The sequence below is a fragment of the Cariama cristata genome, unplaced genomic scaffold (assembly GCF_000690535.1).
Source record: "Cariama cristata isolate BGI_N322 unplaced genomic scaffold, ASM69053v1 scaffold38900, whole genome shotgun sequence".
NCBI lineage: Eukaryota > Metazoa > Chordata > Aves > Cariamiformes > Cariamidae > Cariama > Cariama cristata.
In genome coordinates this window covers 3,704-25,463 of record NW_009597051.1, presented here as the reverse complement: position 1 = coordinate 25,463, position 21,760 = coordinate 3,704, and the positions used below count along the sequence as shown (strand labels likewise).

Below are 21,760 nucleotides of genomic sequence, written 5' to 3'. Positions count from 1 at the left end.
CCCGCTGCCCGGCCTCCCCGGCACAGAGCTGCCTGTGCGCGCCGGAAGGGCCCGCCGGCGGGGCGGCCAGGCCATAACCCCCGTGCCTTAATCAAGGAGCTTGAGAAGCAGCAGCAGATGCAACGTGAGCCCTGTTTGCGGTGCTGAAATAACACCGACACTTCAGCACAAAGGGATGGGAATGGATGGTGTCCTGCTACGTACGCTGTAGGACTGTACCAAGATCAGCGCTAGCTGGGCCACAGAAACTGGTTCGCAGGTATGTTCGTCGACACAGAGGTATTGCCGGATTAAAATAAGATGCATATGAAAAACATAAGGCAGCAACTGGGTATGCACATTTAAATACATCTTGTTTATAACAGGATGCTATTTTTGACATGTCTTCCTGCTGCTATGGATTTGCTGTCTACTGGCTGAAAGCCCCTGCTGGGTACACTTCGTACAGCCTGCTGCAGCAGCAGAGGGCCTGTTCCTGCTAGAGCAGAAAGTCCATTTTCATCTATGGTATGTTTTGTATAAATATTTCATATGTATACAGTAGTTCAGAGCCCCTCTTGGCATAGGTGTTTAGTCCAGTGGCTTTCACACAATGATGAATGCACTCCCTGTTTTTCCTTGCCAGCTGGGTTGCTCAGCACTGAAGATATGAACGTACCTACTCGTCTGAGTTTATTCTAAATTTCAGAAATATGTTTGGTAAGTTGGTGCTTTGCAAAATTCACTGTTAGGACTACAGAAAATGGTTTATTTATATAAACTGATGAATGTAATGTTATTCTTAACAGCTTTAAGATTATTTATATTCACTAGCAACATTTGTATATACACACAGTAAACTTCTACAACTTTTGACTTTGGATGTATAGAAAAGCAACTTTGTCAATATTAAGTATCATAAGTTCAGAAGACAACAGAATGGTTGGAGGACTGAGAAGGTAAGACAGTTAAACTTTATGCTGTATCTTACTGGTTATAGCCTCCAAAATTGTAATAGTGCAATGGCAACTCATGTTGCCCTCCTGACATGAGGGAAAACAGTACTGCATTTGCACATAAGGCTTGCATACCATTGGTGGCTTTCACGTAACTCATTTGTATTTAAAACTTTCAAAGAGATGACTAAGGTAGGGGATGAAGAGCCCTATTTAGCTCAATACAGCTCTTCCTACTCGATAAAGGCACACAACTGCTTGATGAGGATTAGTCAGACCTTATTTTTAGTTGTTTTGTTAACAATGCTGTGTGTATTAATGGCACCACTTTTTCCACTTTCCTAGGCAGGATCAAGAGATAATGGGATTTGTCACACCCATGCTAAACTGAGACTAAGCTCCAACCCTGTATATGGAACTGTTTGTTGAAAGAGAAAGCTGCAGTACTGAAAACAGTCGGCACTTCACTGCGTGGGATCACACCTCTCACAGAAAGGGAGTGATGTCTTACTTCAGAAACTTTATAAAATGCAAACTCAGTTAAATCCTTTCAAGTTTCTTCTTGCAAGCCAACAATAAACCAGTGATTGACTTTTCTTCAAGCTGTTACTTGAGTAATTGTAGTTTGTTTCACTATGAAGACCACAGAGGTGAACTTTAAAAAAAAAAAAAAAAAAAGGCAAAAGCTTTCTTTTAGCGTACAGGTTTTTTTTCCTCCTAGTAGCAGAAGTGCCTTTTTAGATACATGGTGAACTCTAAAACTTAACATGTACTTGTTCCATACAAAACAATTTTTTTTTGTGGGTAGAAGTGGCTAGCCTCTGAAAACGTGAAGTGCTTACAAAGGCAAACAGTGAGCTGATGTTAATTAAATTAAGCAGTACTTCTGCAGGCATTCACAGTGCTCATAACTATCTTCAACTCTATTGTGCTGAAGTAAGGCGTGCTTCAGGTGGTTAAACTTGTGTACTTTAATGATTTAAATAACATAGATTGAATGTTTTCTTTATATTGTATGTGTCTAAAGATAAATACCTAGCAACTTGTCCTGGTTTTACTAACAGTGCTTGACAGTTGCCTGCATGATCCAGTCGGATTGTGAGACTACCAAGTTTCCTTTACTTGGACAAGTATCAGAACTTTAACTTGACTAAAATGGTATTAAGTTTTTCCCCATTTTAGAAGAGCACTGCTATCCAGCATATGCACAGGATAGTATCAAGAAGCACACTGCTTAAATTGACAATGATTTATTGTGTTTAGGAACATTCAGTAAATACCAAGCTTTTAGCTTCAGTCTGGCAATCCTTCCCCACCAAAAATCAGCTGGTTGGTTGGGTTTTTTTTTCTGGCATAAACTCCATTGCCAGCAATGGATGTATCAGAACAAGAAGTTAATAAATAATACACAGACAGCAATTTTCTAAACATACCTCCTCTTTTAAAGGCATGATACAGATTTACTAAACAATCTCAAGCAAGTTCTTCACAGAAGAAAATTTTGCCACAAGCCATCTCGGAACATTGTTTTCTTCACTAATGCTGGTAGTTTATTTCATGGAGTACAGTATTTATTTTTGAACAGTACTGATGAATCATTTCAAAAGTTTTTTTCCACCTTAAGGGGGAAATGTAACTGATACTGAACTGTATGAATTGAAATGTGGTGTACCTCTTGCTGAGCATTTCATGGCAATCATGAATAAACACACAAGAGAGGAAATGGCAGTATGATACTCTGTTAGTAGGGGTCCAGGTGATGTTTTTCTTGCTTGCTTTTTTTTTTTTTTGTTTCACCTTGCTTTTAAACCACTGTTCAAATGTTAAAGCTATCACATTTAAATTTAACAGATATTTTGTTTGACTTTCCATGAAGAATTGTGTTAAAAACACAATTGAAGAAACTTCCTGCTTATGACGAGAATCACTTTCAAGTACTTAAATTTGAATATCCCTCTAAACTCCATTAATTTCTTATTAAAAATGTGTTTTTATAAAAGCATGAAGACTACAGAAAACCAAATAACATAACAGAGTTAATCTTGTATAATTTTTTCCACAACTGTATTTTACATATCACCAAACTTCTCCTTTAGCAAAAGAAAAAAGAATAAAAATAAATTCTCTTCCAACTATTTACACACAGGAATTACCCAGCTATGGGACTGATACTTTACTCTACAGTCCCTCTAACCCAAGGTGTAATCCTAGGTGTATCCCTTTGTGATTTAGGATCTTGGAAGTTTTCAGCAAACCTTTCTCTTGCTTTATCCCAGTTCTTTTTATTCTTGCTCTGGATGATCTGAACATCTTCAACTGAGGCTGGTCTACTGGCACCCAAACCTGCATGCGTCTTATGTAACTGAAGGTGGATCTGTCAAATACATTAAATATTGTAACTGCAAGTTAGGTATTCTAAATACTTTTAAGTCGTATTTTATAATTCCATGCCTCTCCCCAAGCGCTTCTCTTTAAGGCTTTAATATAACTAGATTATGCATTGACATCTAAAGTACTCTTGAAATGATGCGTCAAATCACCACCTCTAGAACTATGATTGAGAGTGCTGACTGATGCCACCTGCCACTAACATTACAGTGAAGTACTCACTGAGTTAATAGTGTATGATCCCTGTGCTGGGTAGTTTGACAACAAAAGGCATGGTGTCACTATGAGCAGCACTACTGCCAAAAGATAACACAACTCCGGTGACAAAAATGGGGCTAACATGGCTGCCACAGAGGCCCAGAACTCGGTGGCTACAGTGACTTCAGCCAGCTTTTCCTCTCTCATGGCCTGTCATCTAGCTTCATTTCTGTGCCACATCAGCTTCAGAGAAAGTGAAGAATTCTACCATAAGCCCATCTTGAATTCACATCACTTCAAATTATTTCAGTCTTCCTCCAGACTTTGTATCAAATATGAGATTATTAATTCAATGGCTAGAAGCTCTCTTGCTTAGTTTCCTAACAGACATTACTGGCATTTTCTACTGAAGGGATGAAATCATTGAAAAATTTCAAAATACTTCATTAATCAAGTAAAAAATTATTTGAGATTAGTCCTACTGAGATTATTATTATCCTTCCTAACCAGGATTTTGAAATATTTCAAGTGAATAGTGGTTTCCAATTACACATTTTTCACTGCAAATATATTTCTAATTCTTTTTGCTCTACTTAAAAACCAGAAAGACCTACCGGATCCTTCATACCGCCACCATCCTTGCCCAAGCCTTCCCCCTTCTTCCATCCCATCTTCTCCAACATTTTATGGCCTTTGTTGCTGTTGCTGATTTCACTTTGAAGAAAGTTTAAGATAACTAATAAGCAAGAGTTAATACAAAGAGTATGCTCTCTACTCAAATACTGAAGGACAGAAACATGCAAGCATACGCTGCTCTAGAAACCAGGACTCAACTACTATGCTGTTCCTACTTCCATCAAGAGCTATCCAGAAGACCCTAGTGCTACCTTTTGCAAGTTTTTCCATGAATATCTTCAGTTCCCAAAGTTATTCCAAGCCTCTGGTCAATATCAACTTTGTTAAAACTCCTTCTGAACTACTTGCTTACGCTGTATCTTTTAATTCCTAAAGTAAGTGGGTGGGAACTGACCACACTAGGGAAAAGACAGTATTGCTACCTCACCACTGAATCATCATAACGCACATACTTGTCTCACACGTCCTTTTACCAACTTACAAGCACCTACAAGTTCATGTTTCTTAAAAAAACCCACCCCAGCTACAACTACAGAAGCAAAGGAATAATTGAAGAAGATTAAAGTTAGTGTCATTTAAGAGGTATGTAAATGCATGTCCTATGATATGCTGGATATTGACAGTGAAAGAAACTGCAGGTGAAAAATCTGTGTGTATACCATTACTGGAACTGGATAGGAAAAACAGAAATTGAGACACTTGAAAAACAGACAGTGTCAACAGTGCAGCTGGGGAGTTCCTTGATTTTTTGAGTTGGTAAGGAAGTAATCTAAGCATCTTCACTGACAAGTTGAGTTCTGTATGGAAGGTAAGGAGTTAATAAAAAGAGCATGTGAACTGGGCAGTGAGAATAGCTTACTATTTTCTAGCTCTCCTAACACATTATATACAGGTAATTCATAATCTAACAAACTGTATCCTAGTGACTAATTGATACATACTTTATCATAATTTTTTAAGATTTGCTAGAGGATTCCCCACCTCCCACACAAACTTACATATGAACAGAAGCTGGACTATCATCTCTCTGGAAGGTTCCTTCACTTCCAATGGTCTCTCTGCGTTTTCCTGCTCTATCTTTGTACTTTGGATTCTTCACTGCTTTGTTGTCTTCATACTCTGTGTTCTTTATAAGCAGATTAAATTCCATCAAGACAAAGAAAGCTGGCTTTAAATTCTTTATTTTTGATAACTTCACTGCTTCCCTTCAAAAGTAAGGCAGCTTCAGCCTATTTCATTAACTCTAAGTCTTGTAACAAAAAACTATAGTTCTCATTTAGCAGTTTCTTACCTTACAGCCATACCTTGTAAGGTGTTATTGCCACATAATAATGTAATATTGCCAAATTCATTAATTTCACAGAGGCTGTAAATAAATTAACAGATTCTCTTGAATCTTCTCTTGGTGTGAAGAATCAATCTCTCCATATTAAGCAGAAAACCATATGGACATGCCACTGGCTTTTTGTTTAAACATTTAGTCTGTTCCTCGGCAACTATTTCTTCAGAATAGATGACAAAACTAAGCACGTCTATAGATTCTGTATTGATATTATTTTGGTAGCTGAAAAATTTGAGAGAAATGATGGCACTCTGTTTTCTACATGAATACTACAAGCGTTAGATGTAGCCCTATAGTTAAAATAATTTCTAAACCAGAAGTAACTTGAATACTTATACAGTATATTGCCTGTACATTCATGTTGGCATTCTTCTATGGCAAGCGGACTTAAAAAATTTCCCTCTTCCTTCCATCATTTTTTTGGGTTGCTTGTTATTTTTCCTTTCCAAATAAATATAGCACTGCAATTCAGTGTAAATTTAATTTGCAGAAATAAAAATGGAAATGTCTCAAGAAATTTTAATCTCAAAAGGATGAGGAATCTTGTACACATTGGAACATATCATCTTTTCCTAAACTTTTAACAGAACTTTCATGCCCTCATCACCTCTCTCTGCAAAGGTTTGTAAATAATTATTATTTAGTGTACAAAAGACAAGCTTAAGTTAAACTACCAGGCTCAAGTTTGAGTTCATTTGAAAACTTTCCTTATTCACGGAAGTCTATGACTTAAAAATAAGAATTACAAAGTAGATGTAGACTTCAAACACTTAATCAACTTCTACTGTAAACTCACCTGTAAACCATATTTTACCCTTATTTGTTTTAATGCTTTTCTTCTGACTAACTCTCTCTCTTCTTTGCTAAGTGCTGGGCAAACTAAAAGGAAGAACACAGGATTGAATTTCTTATTAGTAATGTAACATAACTTCTTAGTAATGTAACAACATTTTGAAACATAAGACAACTGTGAGAATTTTTGTTCTAACACTACACATAGACACACATACCAAGAAGAAAATACATCATGTATTGTAGAACTATTCCCGGTTGAGAAGAAAGTCGTAAGAAAACTGAAGTAATTATTAGGTTCATAAAGTAAAGAGCCATAATAAAAAACATATCCTATGATAACATGACTAACCAGAAGATTCCTTTTTCCTGTCCAGGCGAAGGTGTGCTCTCACTTGTCCTGGTTCACATCCATCACAAGTATCACTGCCAGGATGTATATGAAAAGAAAGCACAGTTTCACCAATCTTCACTTCATCTCCATGCTCCAAGATGTAGGGATCACATTTTGTTTTAGGCTACAGCAAAAGAAAGTTTTGGCAGCCATGTTAATTAGTTACTAATGAAGGGTACGAGCTGTGTTTCATGACTACTGCTGATAATTAGGCAATTCAGTTTGGACTCACAGATGCAGGCAAGTATTTAACTACAGTGGGTATTTCACTCTAGCAACTGCTACCATAGTGGATTTTTCCAAATATAAGCCAAACATGCAGTATTTTAAGTGGCCCTAAAACCAGAATGGAACCAAGGAAGAGACTAATGTATGAAAGAAGCCATACAATGACATTGTTAGTGATTTTCCATAACATATTTAAAATTACCACATGACTACAGTTTTCTGCAATGTACACAGCATAACAACAGGTACTTACCTGGAGAATCTGATTTCCATTAACAACTGTTCCATTCTGACTGCCTTGATCCACAAGAACATAATTTTGCAAATCGTGGTCAAAATATACTTCTGCATGGAACTGATAAATAGAAGCCTAAGTGAAATGTTCTTATTAAGCAAATACTTCACAATTTATATCCTATTTTAAAGTAAAATTCTGAATAAATTTTGAGACCTTTTAAATGAGTGGCTCTGGTATTCTAAGTTAATAGAGTATTCCACACCTTACGATTTCATCCATGTGAATGTAAATGAATGGGCCACAAGAGCATGAGCTAAAGTATACTATCAATAAATATAACTATTTTGACCATAAACTGATTCTGTACTGAAAAAGTATATACTGCCAATGTGGCAAGTATGCTTTACTTAAAAAAGATTCAGTAATCCAGCATCTTTTAACTGTTCTTATAAATAAAATGCTTTTTTGTTGAAAAGGTATGTAACAGCACTCTCAATTAAAAAAAACCTGATCTCGTCCTACAGATCAGGGTTACTTGGTCTTTCATATCTGAAACAGTTCCCTAAATGCCATGCTTTTGTAAATTTCATGTAATTCACCTTCACCTGCATCTTAAAGCCCAGGACACGACTAGCCATCATTTGCTGTTCCTTTTATATCCTTTCTGATATTGAGACTAACAATCTCATTTTTTTGTTTGGTTTTTTTGGTAGCAATTCTATATAGGTATTGCTCCCATGCCCACACAGAACAGAGAAAACACAACTCCTGACCAAACTCACAAAGATACACACTACCTCCAAACACAGCCACTGATCAAACGAAAATATCAACTTCTGCCACCTACTAAGACTCCCAGTAAAAAACAGAAGTTTAAGAAAGTGACTGTTTCAAATTTGACAAGCAAAGATGCCTTTTGCTATAGTAGAGAAAAAAAAAATCACGAGTCAATCTCAGAAGAAAGTGTTCATTTAAAACCAAGTCTCTTCTTATCTTTGAGCAATAGCAGTTGCTACATTCAGTAATAAAAAAATGTCAAAATAGTATTTTATAGGTTGGCTAGCATTTACAACAGGAATACTCCCATAGTGGTGGAGACTGACTAGCTCATTCAATAGACAATTTAATTTCTACTTCTGTTTTATTGAATAGCTGAACCCAAACTTCTAAAGATGCTAAATCTGCAGGGTGTAGCACTGGTTTTTTAAGTCTCACTTTACTCTCAAGAAAAGCAAATGGCAAAGTAGTCCACAGCTATTAACTATGAATAGTGAGGAAAACAAACTAGTAGTTAACTTTCTTTTTCTACAGATATGTCATTTATCTTCCTGCCTTTGACTCCTTATCTGTAAAGTGAAATAACTTCTTATATAAACAGTCAGGTACCTGTGAAGTACTAAAATAGTAACATTACAGAAAAACAAAAAGCCTTTTGGCTTCTTTCTGCACCCAATTTCAAATACACACCTGAAAAAGTGATTAATAGCAGTGAAAGATTTGATCTAGAAATTGTTCCGTATGAAATACAGTACATGGCTGATTAATCAGAACTATCATCTGGAACAGACATAGTAAAGTATATTTCAGATACTTGCATTTGCAGATGTTTTTATCAATTTTTTTTTGTTGTTTGGATGACATGTCTGTCAACCTACATCGTCTTTTATGAAGAGTGCTGTGTTTATGGTCTGTGTTAAAGTAGTTAGCAAAACAGAGCACATAATTTATCTTTAATCTTTCTTAACTGGAAGAAAAATTTTCCATTATGATCTGTCACTGAAAGACATTCTGTTAAATTTTCAAACTCCCTGTTCATCCCTTAGTTATTTATACAGTTGTCTTGAAGAAAAATAAAATAAAACCTGTTTCTCTGAGCTCAAATGCAAGGATTGGATTACTTTATCATAAAGTTCTAACTAGCTGACATCAATACTTTATATACCATTAGTACTTAACAGAGTAGTAAGTTTTCCTCAAGTTCAGAAACTAAGAAATTCAAGATTCGAAGTATAATTTTTTTGCTGTGCATTAGATTAGTAAAACTCCAATTAAAAAAATATTTAGCTTTTCTAGACTTTGAAATCACACTGCTGTTCATGTTAAATTCCTATTCAGTAAAATATTGTACATTTTCCTTTTTCTAACTTCAAATGTAGCTAAACCCACATCTCATTCTAGAAGTTCTTTAAAAAAAACTAACATAAGATTTTGCAAAATCTGAAGCCATAAAATCTAAAGCTTCATTCATATGCTGATCTACCTTTCAGCAGATAGAATAAGAGTTACCTTACTGACTCCAACTTCAGGAATTTGAAGTGTGTGTCCAACATCTTTTTCTCTGGAAGACAAGTTGATATATAAATCACAACAAAATAGAAACAGATCTAGTAAGTGTCCTACAAAATGTGTATGTCAGTTGAACCTTAATACCATGTTTCTCTTCTGAGTTAGTAGGGAGCTTTACAGATGTAAAACACTGTGTTGCTATATACACAATGTAAAGACTTGCTTCAGTTCCGTTCTTCCATCTACAACCTACACACAGTAGGCAATGAATATATGAAAAAAGTTGCGCTGTTAATTTTTTACCTATAAACCTGACATTTCTGTCTGAACTTTTATACTCATACAACACCTGTAAATAATAGTCTGAACTCTGCATCCTTCAGGCTCTTCAGTGCATCTTGGCATCAGTCTTCAGTGCCAACATTGAATTCTTGGTAGCATTAGGCAGGTAATAAAAGCAATGAAATAGTAATCTGTAGATTTTTTTTCTTTGGTCAAAACCACTGCAGTAGGAGGAAGGGATTTGTGTATTAGTTTCTTGTACTAGGGGACAAAGAAGCAATGCAGCTAACAAAGGACCTATATGCAAATTGCAAGCATAATTGTCCCTTATTAATCTTCACATAAATGTACCTGGAAAACTCCAGCTGTAAGAGCAAATCAAAACACATCTATCAGCATTAGATGAAGGCAACTGAAAAGGGGTGAGGTTTCAAGCAAGCATGGAATAAAGGATCAATTCATCATTAAATTAATCATCCACAACGAACAAACCAGTTTGTGGTGGTGGGTTTTTTTAATATTAGAACTGGAAGAATGCATACAGGCTAGCACAATACCCAACTTATTAAAAAACAATGAACCAACTCTACTGCTATTTGAATGTGTGAGGACGTCCAGTTATGTGGCATGACTTACTGTGGGCTAACCTAACCGAGAGTACCTCACAACTGCTGCACGCTAGGAGGACAAATATGAAGAGTAGGAACAAGCCATCCTGACTGGCTTCCACAGCTTGAAAGCAAGGTACAGTTTCATCTCCCTCTCTCTCTCTCTCTCTCTCTCTCTCATATTCCACTCAGTTTTACCTTCCAATTGTAGCAGGTTTCACAGCAGTGATAATATAAAGCGATCCAGTCTGTAGAACTGGTGATCTTATTACAATTACTCTGATACAAGGAGGCCAGATCTTTTCTTCATCTGTAATTGTTAAAAAAATTAAAAATACCATTACTACCAACAAATTACAGTTTTACTCTTATAGTCCATAGCTTTTAAACAACTGATATACATTCAGCCATTATCTGGCTGAATCCTACACAACTTTCAGAAAAAGAAATGTATAAGCACATCTGAGAGAAAACTTTGATGAGACTACTGTTTCAAAGGCTTTCTGACTGCATACTGAAGTATTAAAAATGTTTTCCTAATTCTACTTATTTACATGTGCACAACTGTTTAGTTACAGCAATAAATAAATACATTCACAGCAATTACTAGCGTATTATAAATTTATGGCCCATTATTCATAACAGATCAGAATACAATTTTACTTTTCTCAACGGCAGCACCTTTCTGTTCTCCACATCACAAACCTAATGCATACAGAACTTTATATTTGATGATTTCTATGTCAAATATATTTTACTAGTTTTTACCCTTATTAGCACTATGCACCAATACAGACAAGAGAAAATAATAGATGAGCCTACCGATGCATATGCTTTTTTACCTCAGTATCTGTTAAGTAATTATATTCTAACAACTGTATGAATTCTATTCTGGGATGGGCATTTTCAGAACGAGTCTCCAATGATCTCAGCTACGCACAGACATGGTAAGATGGAAAGACACTAGGTCAAAAGGTACTAAGAGGACAGAAACTATCTCTAGTTTTTATTACTCTAGCATTACTGAAGGATTGATTATTAAAAATAGTAACAGAAGGAAATTTAATCTGAAAGCCTGATGGTAGCAAGCACATTTTGAATGGCATTAATCACTCAGAATCTGAATAGTTGAATAAGTAAGGTGATGAAAACATAAGAAAGAATCTGACTATTTAACTGTGAGCAGGGCACAAGCTGCAGTACAGACTTCTATAGGTTATATATCATTCTGTGATTTGGAATATCCTTTGCATACATAGTTCCAATTGGTTGCACTAAGCTTTTCAAAGGTAACTTTTTTTTTTCTTTTTTGGCAAGAGACCATTCAATTCTTGAGGCGGTCTTAAGGACCTAAGAGAACACTTCCTTTGGTACAAAACAGTATACAGGTTTCCTCTCTGTACCCATTTCCTACATGTTGCCACTGGCATACACACAAAATAGGATTTCAAGTAGTACTGAGTACTCCATGTTCATCCTTTTCACCACAGTGGACTCATTTTACATTGAATTATAAATGATTGTTTACGAACAGTATCAGAAATATTATACATTAATTAAAGAGATTTAATACAGAGAATCACTGCGAGTTCTGTATTGGAACCTCTGCTTTAGGAATAGACTTTCTTTTCTGTCACTATCCTAATCTAAACAAATCTTATTCTACACAAGCACAGGACATTATACCCCTAAACAGCTTTTACAAAAACATCACTACTTACTTCTGGCTACTGTGCAAGTAAAGAGAAAGAAACAAATACTGGTAACATATAGCAATTTTTAATTCAAAACATCTCAAGTCACATGCTTTTATTTTATTTTTTTAAATTATCCAAACTGTTTTCTTGTAGTCTGTTCTTAAGGGGCTCCTGGAAAATACAGTAATATCATACATAAAAGCCACAATAATTCACCTTCGTTTTCTGAGTCTTCTGAATCAGCAGTTTCTTCACTTGTTACTTCATCCTCACTGCTGTAGGCTTCACACTCAGAATCTGTAATTTCACCTTCTTCTGGCTCACTCTCTGTGTCTGCTGTTCTACTGTCATCTGTATATGCTGCAGGATCTGGTGTACTTTTGCGTGAATATGAATTTATATTGTCTCTAGAAATTGATTCTTTGGCTCTTAAACTGTTTCGTGGTTTTGTGTCCATTTTAGTCTTCTTTCTTATATTTGGAGACTCTTCTTCTTCGGTAGAACTTACTTGCTCAGTAGTGGAAAAGCAATTCAGACTGTTAGATGATTTCTGCTCTTCTGTGTCCAGATCCTGGAGGGGAGTTATAAAGAATGTAACATTCCATAATTTGAATTATTCTGAACTCTGCTATCAGCCTGAAAGTAAATTCTTCACTAGGAAGAATTATTTTTACAACTATTAAGAAATGGTTAAACTTCCAGAAAGTTTTGTATATGCAGTCAACAGAACATTTCAGTAGAAACACTTTCACATTCTATTAGACATGATTGAGACCATCTTCTGTTTGGGAAACTGTGACTGCACTCCTCTTCTATACTTCACTTACTCCTTCCTCTTTTCCCACATAAAACTTAAGATCCTTGTCCTCACTTCCAAACTTGTACAACAGTATCTTGAGTATTTTCCAGTTCTGCTTTTATGACACTTAGTTCTGTCCCTCTCTTACTCAATTCTTGCAACTTGTTTAAAAGTTCTTTAATTGATCTTCATCATATCTTCCTCCTGTTTTTGTCTTCTCATTTTTTTCCGCAGTGGTCCAGAATATCTGGAATGCCCACCCATACTCGCCTAATGACCTGTTCTTCCTCCTTTCAAAATTGCAACTTTAATAAAGCCTTTCATCAAGATACCGCAGAGCACTTAAGTTTAATTTACACTATGTGGAACAGTTCTACTGAGAATCCATTTTCAGTATACTGAATACCAGACAGATTAGATCACTGCAGGTTCTTCCACTGCCACTTGATTTCATCAGCAGAAATAAGACCATCAACATTTTTTAACTAAAGTTTATAAACTTAAAGCTAACTAGAGAGAAATCTAAAGTTTCATATTAATTTTCCCATCCAAAATGTATTTCTCAATCTAGTTGCCCTGATGACCATCTTAAAAAAAAGAAAAGTATAAACACAAACGGCTTTAAAAGATAAATAAAAAAATTCTCAGATTTTAAGTTATTTGTCATCTTGGATTCAGCATGAATGCGTTGAATTGCCCTTGACTGTACCAAATATTGCAACACAGCAGTTAAAATAAAACACATCCTTGACTTTTTTCAGTAAGTTTTTGTATACAGGATTTTCCATTTCAAGATGCATGAATTAATGTGAATGTTAATGTCATGGAAATTAAATAACTTTCAGTTTTCAGAACTGTAAAAACTCATCAGTGGCACAGCTGTAAGACAAACACAGTAATTCCTCTCAGCCCAGCAGTCAAGCTGTTCGATAGGACTTCACAGTGCACTTTTGAAAGACTTTCAGTACGACAGCAGAGTCTCAGGGAAAATTAGCAAATTTTAAAAGACCTCATGCTTTAACTGAAGGATTATCGGTTTGTTTAGGATTTCTCTATAATGCATTACCCCTCCTCCCTGAATCCTCCAAGTATTGGAAGTAGGAAGGAACAGTATCACAAGGTCACTGCCTAACATCGTTTATTTTAAAGAGATGTAGTAATCCTGCCAAAAGTAAGACTACACAGGTTCATACATGTGGGACACATTAATTCCATTAGAAAACTTTTTGGTAAATCTGATTTTCATTTTTATGAATGATCTTTTCCAGTGTATTTATTTTTGTCTATATTTATGTTTGGTACAGATATTAGACTGATACCCAACATACCAAGGTGCTCTGCATCCTAAATGTATTTCTTCCTATAATACTGAGAGCTACCGACGTTTTACTAATCTAATCTGAAAACAGAGAAACTAAATGCTCTGCTCAAATCACAGCTGAGACAAAGCAACAGATGACTGTGATGCACCGATGCCCAAGTATAATGCTCCAACCACTCAGCTCTTTTGCCGTAGTCAATTCAATGATACTCGCTTTTGGCATCACTTCAGATATTCTAAATTAGAAAATAAAAAGGTGCTATTTCAAATCCTGGCTACTAAAGTGCAGACCCTCTATTCTGGGTTGAAAACAGCCATTTTAAAAAACACTCTTATAGACAGACCAAGGATTCTGCACATACATTCTGCCAATATGACAGTTAAGCCAGCAGTTCCTGTAATTTTTCCACTATTACTACAACCAACTATTAAGAAAACAAATAAACTAAATAGTTCTGTTAAGTACTGATAAAAATGTAATCTTTGTATTTAGAAATCCTTGTACAAAATTTAGGATTTAAAAATTGCACTCCTAAAGAATATGGATTTTTAGCACTTTATGATATCACAGATCTGTATTAAAACACACATCTTGATGATGTCTAAACATTAAGCCTGGGGCTGCTGAACGTATTCTTAAAGCATTTGAGGGGGTCTTTACTTGTGCTGAAGAAATCTTTTTCCATTATATATGACTACTAGTACTAACACATGAAGCATGTATTAAAGTGTAAGTATGCAAACAGCACCTGATACCTTGCCTCCATATAGCCACTGCTTAAAAACCAGAACTGGCAGTAAACAGAATATTCAGTAAATATCATTCTGAATGACCTAACACACACTAGCAATGCACTTAATTTCTTAATGGCAGGATAACTCTTCATCCCAAACTCATGATGCAACATACAAAGTATGCAAGTATGTGCTCATTATAACCATGTTTGTTACACCATGATATCAGGCACGTATGTTCCTTTGTGTATTGCTTTGCCTAATATATCTCTATCAGGAGACCTACCCCAAGAGTCATACGTTGGACATGGATTGCTTCTATGTGATTCAGCTTTGAAAAACTTCGTATCTACTGGGTATCACCACATGATCTCTGGCTTTTTTCTCACTAAGCATGACTAAAGTTGAGAGGTGGGATGAACCTGATCCATGATAAACTATTTCTTAACTACAGGGTTGAGTCAGTTCATATTTCTGCATCCCTGACAAAGACAGCCAAAGGTGCAAGCAAAATCAGGATTTTCAGGTATCCCATGAGGAGTGATCTTGTAGGAATTACAAGTCATGCTCGTGTGACTGGAACTGATGGTTTTGCTTTATAAAGAACAGGCCACAAACCACTGATTACAACAACCTTCTGAAGTACAGATTGGCCTACTTACAAAACATACATGAATGATCATAGCCACTGCAGTGTTTTTAATGAAAAATTCAAAATATTTTAAGCATTTAACTATCCTTTTTGCTTGACTGTGACACAGCAAGACATTCTGTCTTTGAAAACTCCACATTTTTCTCTATTATGCCTGATCAACATGTATGTTCATGCAATTCTTCAGCATGCCTACAAATTAGAACTCAAAAATTATTGTAAGCATAATTAGCTTAATTCTAAGAAATGCACTGTTTAAACTGCATTGTTTTCTAAATCAATTTATTTTATACAAAACATACAAATATGTACAAATATAACTTTTTAGAAACGTGTAGTCTGTTGCTTCTTGGTTTGCTAGAAGTTCAGTAGGTGACTTAATGGAATCATGGATATTCAATGCTCTCATCTAAAGGGCTGAATATTAGATCTTTAGCACTGACTCTCTCAATTTGAAATATTAATCTGAAATTCAGTATTTTACTAAAGAAATACTTTCAAACAGTTTAAAATAGCTCTTTCACTCATATAACTAAGCTTTCACTCGCTAGCATTGTTTCACAAGTACTTCAGTTAACGTCTTCCACCCTACACAACCCTTAAATTTCCAATGCAAAAAATCTAATTAAAAGCCAGAAAAAGAGTAAAGCTCTTCCTGTATCATAAAGAAGCCATTTTATACACCAGTGGACAGCTCTGAAATACAGGAAACATAAATTTGCCTTACCTAAAGAACATGTAGTTTGTTTAGTCAGGACACTCTATGTTAATTCAGTAATGCTAAATATGTCTCTTCCCAAATATTCTAGAATGCCATCAAAGTTTTCTTCAGATGTTTTTCTTATACAGTGTTCCAAATACATTTCAAAGTTACTTTGTAGATGAACTGATTTTGATCAAAAAAATTAATTCCTTTAGGAAAATAGGTATCTAAACATCAACTACTAGATATTATTTTTCCTTTAATAAAAATACGAAGGTTAAAGGTAAACATCCACAGACTAATGTGTTTGTTGTCTCAACTCTACCTTCACCAGAAGCTGCCAATCCAAAAGAAGAAATCTTCAGATTAGCCATGGTTTCTGTCAACTGACGTACCTAAGATGGGACGAATATCAGCAAAAAGTAAACTACACGTGATAAAAAAAATAAAAATCACTACTTTAAGTGTTCTATGGGAAATACTACTACAGAAGCCTTGTCTCTCCTACAGAAGTAGGGAGGATGCGTCCATAATGGAATAGAATATGGCAGAAGTTAATTTTGAGTGCTACAGTGAAATAAAATTTATTAGACAGTAGTTTTAAGAATAAACTGTAAAAATAATTTCTGGGAAAAAATGGTATCTATCAGATCCTGCATCTAAATTTTGCTACGTATTTCTAACAGTCCCAATACAGCAAACAGAACTGCATGATCACTATTGCCTGCTGTCTATTCTCCAACCTGTACGGATGTGCTGGATCTAGATACTGGGCCAGGGATCGCATTATTTAAAGGCTTTTGTTGTACAGGACATAATATGGTACTTCTTGCCCCACTTTTTTGGCCTACCACTACAAAAAGGTATCTATCAGCACTGAACTATATGCCTCAAAGTTCCAAAGTATTCCACTGATCCTTTTATGCAAGCTGCACAGAGGCTATGTAATCCTGGCAAATAACACCCTGATCGTCTATTAAAAGTGAGCATGTGGGAAGCTTGCTTAGTTTCACAAGTCAAAAGAAAATTATTTGTAATACAGAAGTTTGGTGACTGAGAAGAAAGAATTTCTTTAAATAAAGTTCTTGTATAAACCAGGAACATATTCCTCAGGAGATACTAATCACATGAGTTCCCCTCCACTGTTTTTTTCTGGCAATTAGAAGTATGTCCGTTTTAGCAGACGCTCACTAGTATTTTCTTGTTTGGTAATTCAGCTTGTTAAAAATACAGTATTTTAACAGATTAATTTTATTCTTTAGATTCTCAGATTTATCTTGCTTTTTCACAAACACTGCAATATTTGTGGAGAATACACTTGCCATTTCTGTAGTGTTAAGCATCCCCACTTACTACTTCTAAATAGATACTACATGTAAGATAGCTGAGCACAAGAATTCTTCACAATAGCTACAAACTAAACTGCAACTAAAAAAAACCCTCCTGTGCCCAGAAACAGAAAGTTAACAGATTGGCCCAGTTATGATCTTTTTTAGATTAAAAAGATACTAACTTTGGTTTAAATAGAATAAGTAATTCAAAAATCACATGCAATTTTTGTAAAAACTATATAGCTACCAGTGCTGTCCATGTAGAAATATTTGCTGTGATAATCTACACATGCAGCTGCTAAACTTCCTTATTTTTTGTATTTGCAACTTTTAAGTAATACTAAATATCCATCAATACTTGTTTACATTTGATCCTTTAACTGAAAAAGAGACAGAACAAATTTAACAGCTGCTTCATGTACTTGAGGTTCTCTAACTACTGCTCACTGTCTTCCACCACTTCACATGTATATTCTTATAAATCACCTCATCTTCATCCACAAATAATAAAGTTCAGGGAGTATATGACATATTCCCACAATTAGACCCTGGTATTGCTTTATTTACCACTATTAGTGGTCAACAGACCAGGCAATAAATCAAACCAATCTCCTACTTGCACTGGCTGTAGAAAAATAAAGTCGAGTAAAACCTACTTTGGTCAATAAATTAGGTAATGTCTGGAGGAATTTGTCAGGCTAGCAGCACAACTTAATAACCAATCAGGGGAAAAAAAAAAAGAAGTACTAATCTTGAAAATAATTGTTACAACTTTAGTAATTTAATTGGTATTCAGGGACAAGTTTTACTTTTGTTTTGCATTTTTTTTTGTCAAGAGAGGAAGAGGGAATGGAAGGAAAAAGGAGAAGGCTGGGCATAAGTGTGCAGGAATACATTTCAATAGACAACACTTCAACTACAAAGTTCTACTTAAAACTGGAAATTCTTGGTTTTCTTTTAGGATGTAAATGATACAATAACTAGCATGAACTAATTAGTGCCTTCACCAATACCAGACTAAACTGGACAACAATAATACTGTGAAGAAATACCAGACATCTATGAACTGGACTGTGCAGCTTATAAACGTTTTTTTCAGTTTTCTAACAGAAAAATCTGTATTTATTCTAATAAATCTTAATCTTTTATACAAATGTAACATTTTTTTTTACACTAATGAACAAATTTCTTATATAATTAAGAACTACACAACAAGAATAAAGTATTTTAACTCAGCTACGTAAAATATGACAGTAAGGTGCTTTGTCTTTTCTAAGTCTAACAGTGAATTTACATAAAAATGCACTGACAAAAAGGCATTATTTTCTTTTTGAAGTTTAAAGTGAAGAGTAATTGGTTTATGTTTCACTTTGTATTCTCCCTTTTTTGTTTTTTTTTAAAAAAATAGAAAAGTCCTTGATTCTTACTATTACACTAATCTTCACTTACTGTTCACAGATGAAAAGATCTGTGCATTACAGAATATGTTCTAAATGTTTTCCCTGTTATCTTGTTGGTCAAACTAATTCACAAATAAAGTGAAGTACTTGCTTCACTATCAATAAAAGACATCAGAAAAAGTGGATGTTTACCTCCTACCTTATAACTGTGCAAGTTTCACACAATAATTTGTTAACAAGACCATCTATATAAAAATATTTTATCAATATAAGCTAAAGACAAGTAGCTATTTCTAGTATAATGAGATGACAGAAGTGTATTGTGATGGGATTGCAAAAAGCAGTCAACTTTATTTGTTAGGTCAGAGCTACAAATGCCACAAAACTTTTATAAATACACTTGTTGATTTAGGTCAATATGTAATAGTTCATTACAGAACTAAATTTAAGAGATTTATTAATTGCATTGTATGAGAAAGGCTTATTCCTACAAGCTTCCCATGATGAATGAAGTTCTGTATTAACAGTTCCTTTTGAGAGTGGCAGAATGCTAATTCAGCAGTTGTACACAGCACGGCCAGAACCTGGTTGCTGGTAAAACTCGTAGCTTCAACTGCATTAGCTCCCCTCTCTTAAATCTAAAGGATAGTTATATTTAATGTTGCCAGGTGTCCACCTCAAGCTTTCAGGATGGTTCACATGAAGTCTTCTCAAAGAGTAGAAATTCCCACATTAGTCACAATCTATTTATAAAATGTGTAATCAATCAACTACCACTATTCACTTAACCTACCCTCACTGGTTCTTAATGTAAACAGTTTCCATTTCCAAGTCTTTCAGAAGACCTCACTCCTGACACAAAATTTTTAAACTCTGTACTGATGCTGTGTAACTATTATGTAAGAGTACTTGTACACTAACATAATTATTTCAGATTTCAACCCAACAGCTTGATTGAGGCCTACATAATGAAATTATGCAATGGTTAAAGCAATACTTTTAAAAAATGCAAATTAAGGAGCACTGCAAGCTAATTTGCAAAATAGGACTGTACAAATTTGATTCAGCATCAATAACAGTGTTCATTAAGAAAATGCTGTCTTGAAAAGTCTAATAGCTGTGTTACAATAGAACTTCTGGAGTTTAGGAACGAGTAATGTTTTTAAAGACAGTCACTACATACCATGTAGTACACTTTTTTAGCACCCAGAAAAACAATAGAAATTAATTATGTTTTTTGTAACTTAAAATACAAGTTAATTACAATGGGCATTTACTGACATGTACAGTTTATCCACACACTATGGAGAACAAAGAAGTACTGACCAAATTAAAAAAAAAAAAATCAGAGAGCATAATATGCAAAAAATTAGAACTTCACATACATTTTATCAATCCCAAATGATGGTAGAGATACAGTAAAATGCCTATGGAATGAGCTTTGGAATACAGAGTCACAGAGAAGGGGTGGTATGGGGCGGGGTGTGCGCGTGCGTTTTCAAAACCTTCAGTCAATTTTTGATTCATCACATGAATTTAAAAAACCAAACAAACAAAAACTAAAAAACACAAGTCAAAACCCCAAACCAAGACACTGTGGTAACACTGAATTTCTGATGTAAATCCAGCCCACACAGTACCCTGAATTCATTCTGGTGTGCTTGCTAACCAGAGAGCTTCACTGACACTCAATTTTAGACATCTATAAGTAACACTGAAAAACTGACGGGATCCAAGTTTGAAGTTTCATCCTTAATCAATCAATGGGAAAACTATTTGAACACTAACTACGTTAGCAACCTGCTGTATATAGTTTAAAGATGTTTGAATCCTTCAGAAAATAAGCATACACACTCTACATAAAACCAAACCCCACAACCCATAAATTGCATCATGAAAAAAGAACAGGTTTTGCATTTTCTGTCTGTCAGTTCTAAAGTTACCTTATACTCATTTGCAGTAATCCGCTCTGGTTCTTTTCTCTTCTTTTTCCCTTTTCTATCCTTGGTGTGCTGAGTACCAGAGGCCTGATAAGACTGCAGATCCACTCGTGAATGAAACTGGTATCGGCCACTTTCCACATCACAGTAATAATAAATTCCAGTTGCTGGATCGTAATACAGCTGATTTTCCTTTATAAGAAACATAAAGAGCAATGTTATCATCACTTCAATAAATACATTGTTCAAAGAAACACCTAGTTAATAAAGAACCACATACTAAGTTTAAAATAAATAGTCAAATGTACTAAAGAACTGTGGTGGCTTGATCCTCACTGGCTATCAGGTGCCCATCCAGCCACTCTCTCAATCCCCCTCCTCAACAAGACTGGGGAGAAAATAAGATGAAAAGATCATAGGTGAAGATAAAGACAGGGAGATCACCATCATGGGCAAGCCAGATTCAACTTAGCGAAAATAAATTTAATTTATTGCCAGTTAAAAGAGCCCTGGAAGATGAGGAACAAAGACAAAACACCTCTCCTCATTCCTCTTTTCCCAGGCTCTACTTCACTCCTTCATTCCCAACTCCTCTCCCTCTCTTCCCCCTGCCTGAGTCGGGCAGGGAGATGATGAGTTGCAGTCAGTTCGTAACAGTTCCTCTCTGCTGCTGCTTCCCCCTCACACTTCTACCCTGCCCAGCATGGTCCTTCCCATGGGTTGCACTCCTTCAAGAAGTGATCCAGCATGGATCCTCCAGAGGCCACAGCTCCTACCAGGGGAACCTGCTTTGGCATAGGCTCTCCACAGGTCACTGCTCCTTAAGGAGCGGCTCCCGTGTGGGGTCCTCCCCAG

General features: G+C 35.5%; 1 protein-coding gene across 1 annotated transcript in view; it reads right to left on the bottom strand.

The window, feature by feature from the left end:
* Positions 1-3,108: 3,108 nt before the first annotated feature.
* Positions 3,109-21,760, bottom strand: part of AGGF1 (angiogenic factor with G patch and FHA domains 1) — a 22,297-nt gene continuing 3,645 nt past the window's right edge. The window contains exons 5-14 of the mRNA XM_009708435.1: positions 20,909-21,097; positions 16,560-16,629; positions 10,526-10,637; positions 9,438-9,489; positions 7,167-7,268; positions 6,644-6,809; positions 6,296-6,378; positions 5,156-5,283; positions 4,136-4,235; positions 3,109-3,309 (exon numbers count right to left, since the gene is read on the bottom strand). Coding sequence (XP_009706737.1) covers positions 3,109-3,309; positions 4,136-4,235; positions 5,156-5,283; positions 6,296-6,378; positions 6,644-6,809; positions 7,167-7,268; positions 9,438-9,489; positions 10,526-10,637; positions 16,560-16,629; positions 20,909-21,097 — 1,203 coding nt within the window. The remainder of the gene's footprint in view (positions 3,310-4,135; positions 4,236-5,155; positions 5,284-6,295; positions 6,379-6,643; positions 6,810-7,166; positions 7,269-9,437; positions 9,490-10,525; positions 10,638-16,559; positions 16,630-20,908; positions 21,098-21,760) is intronic.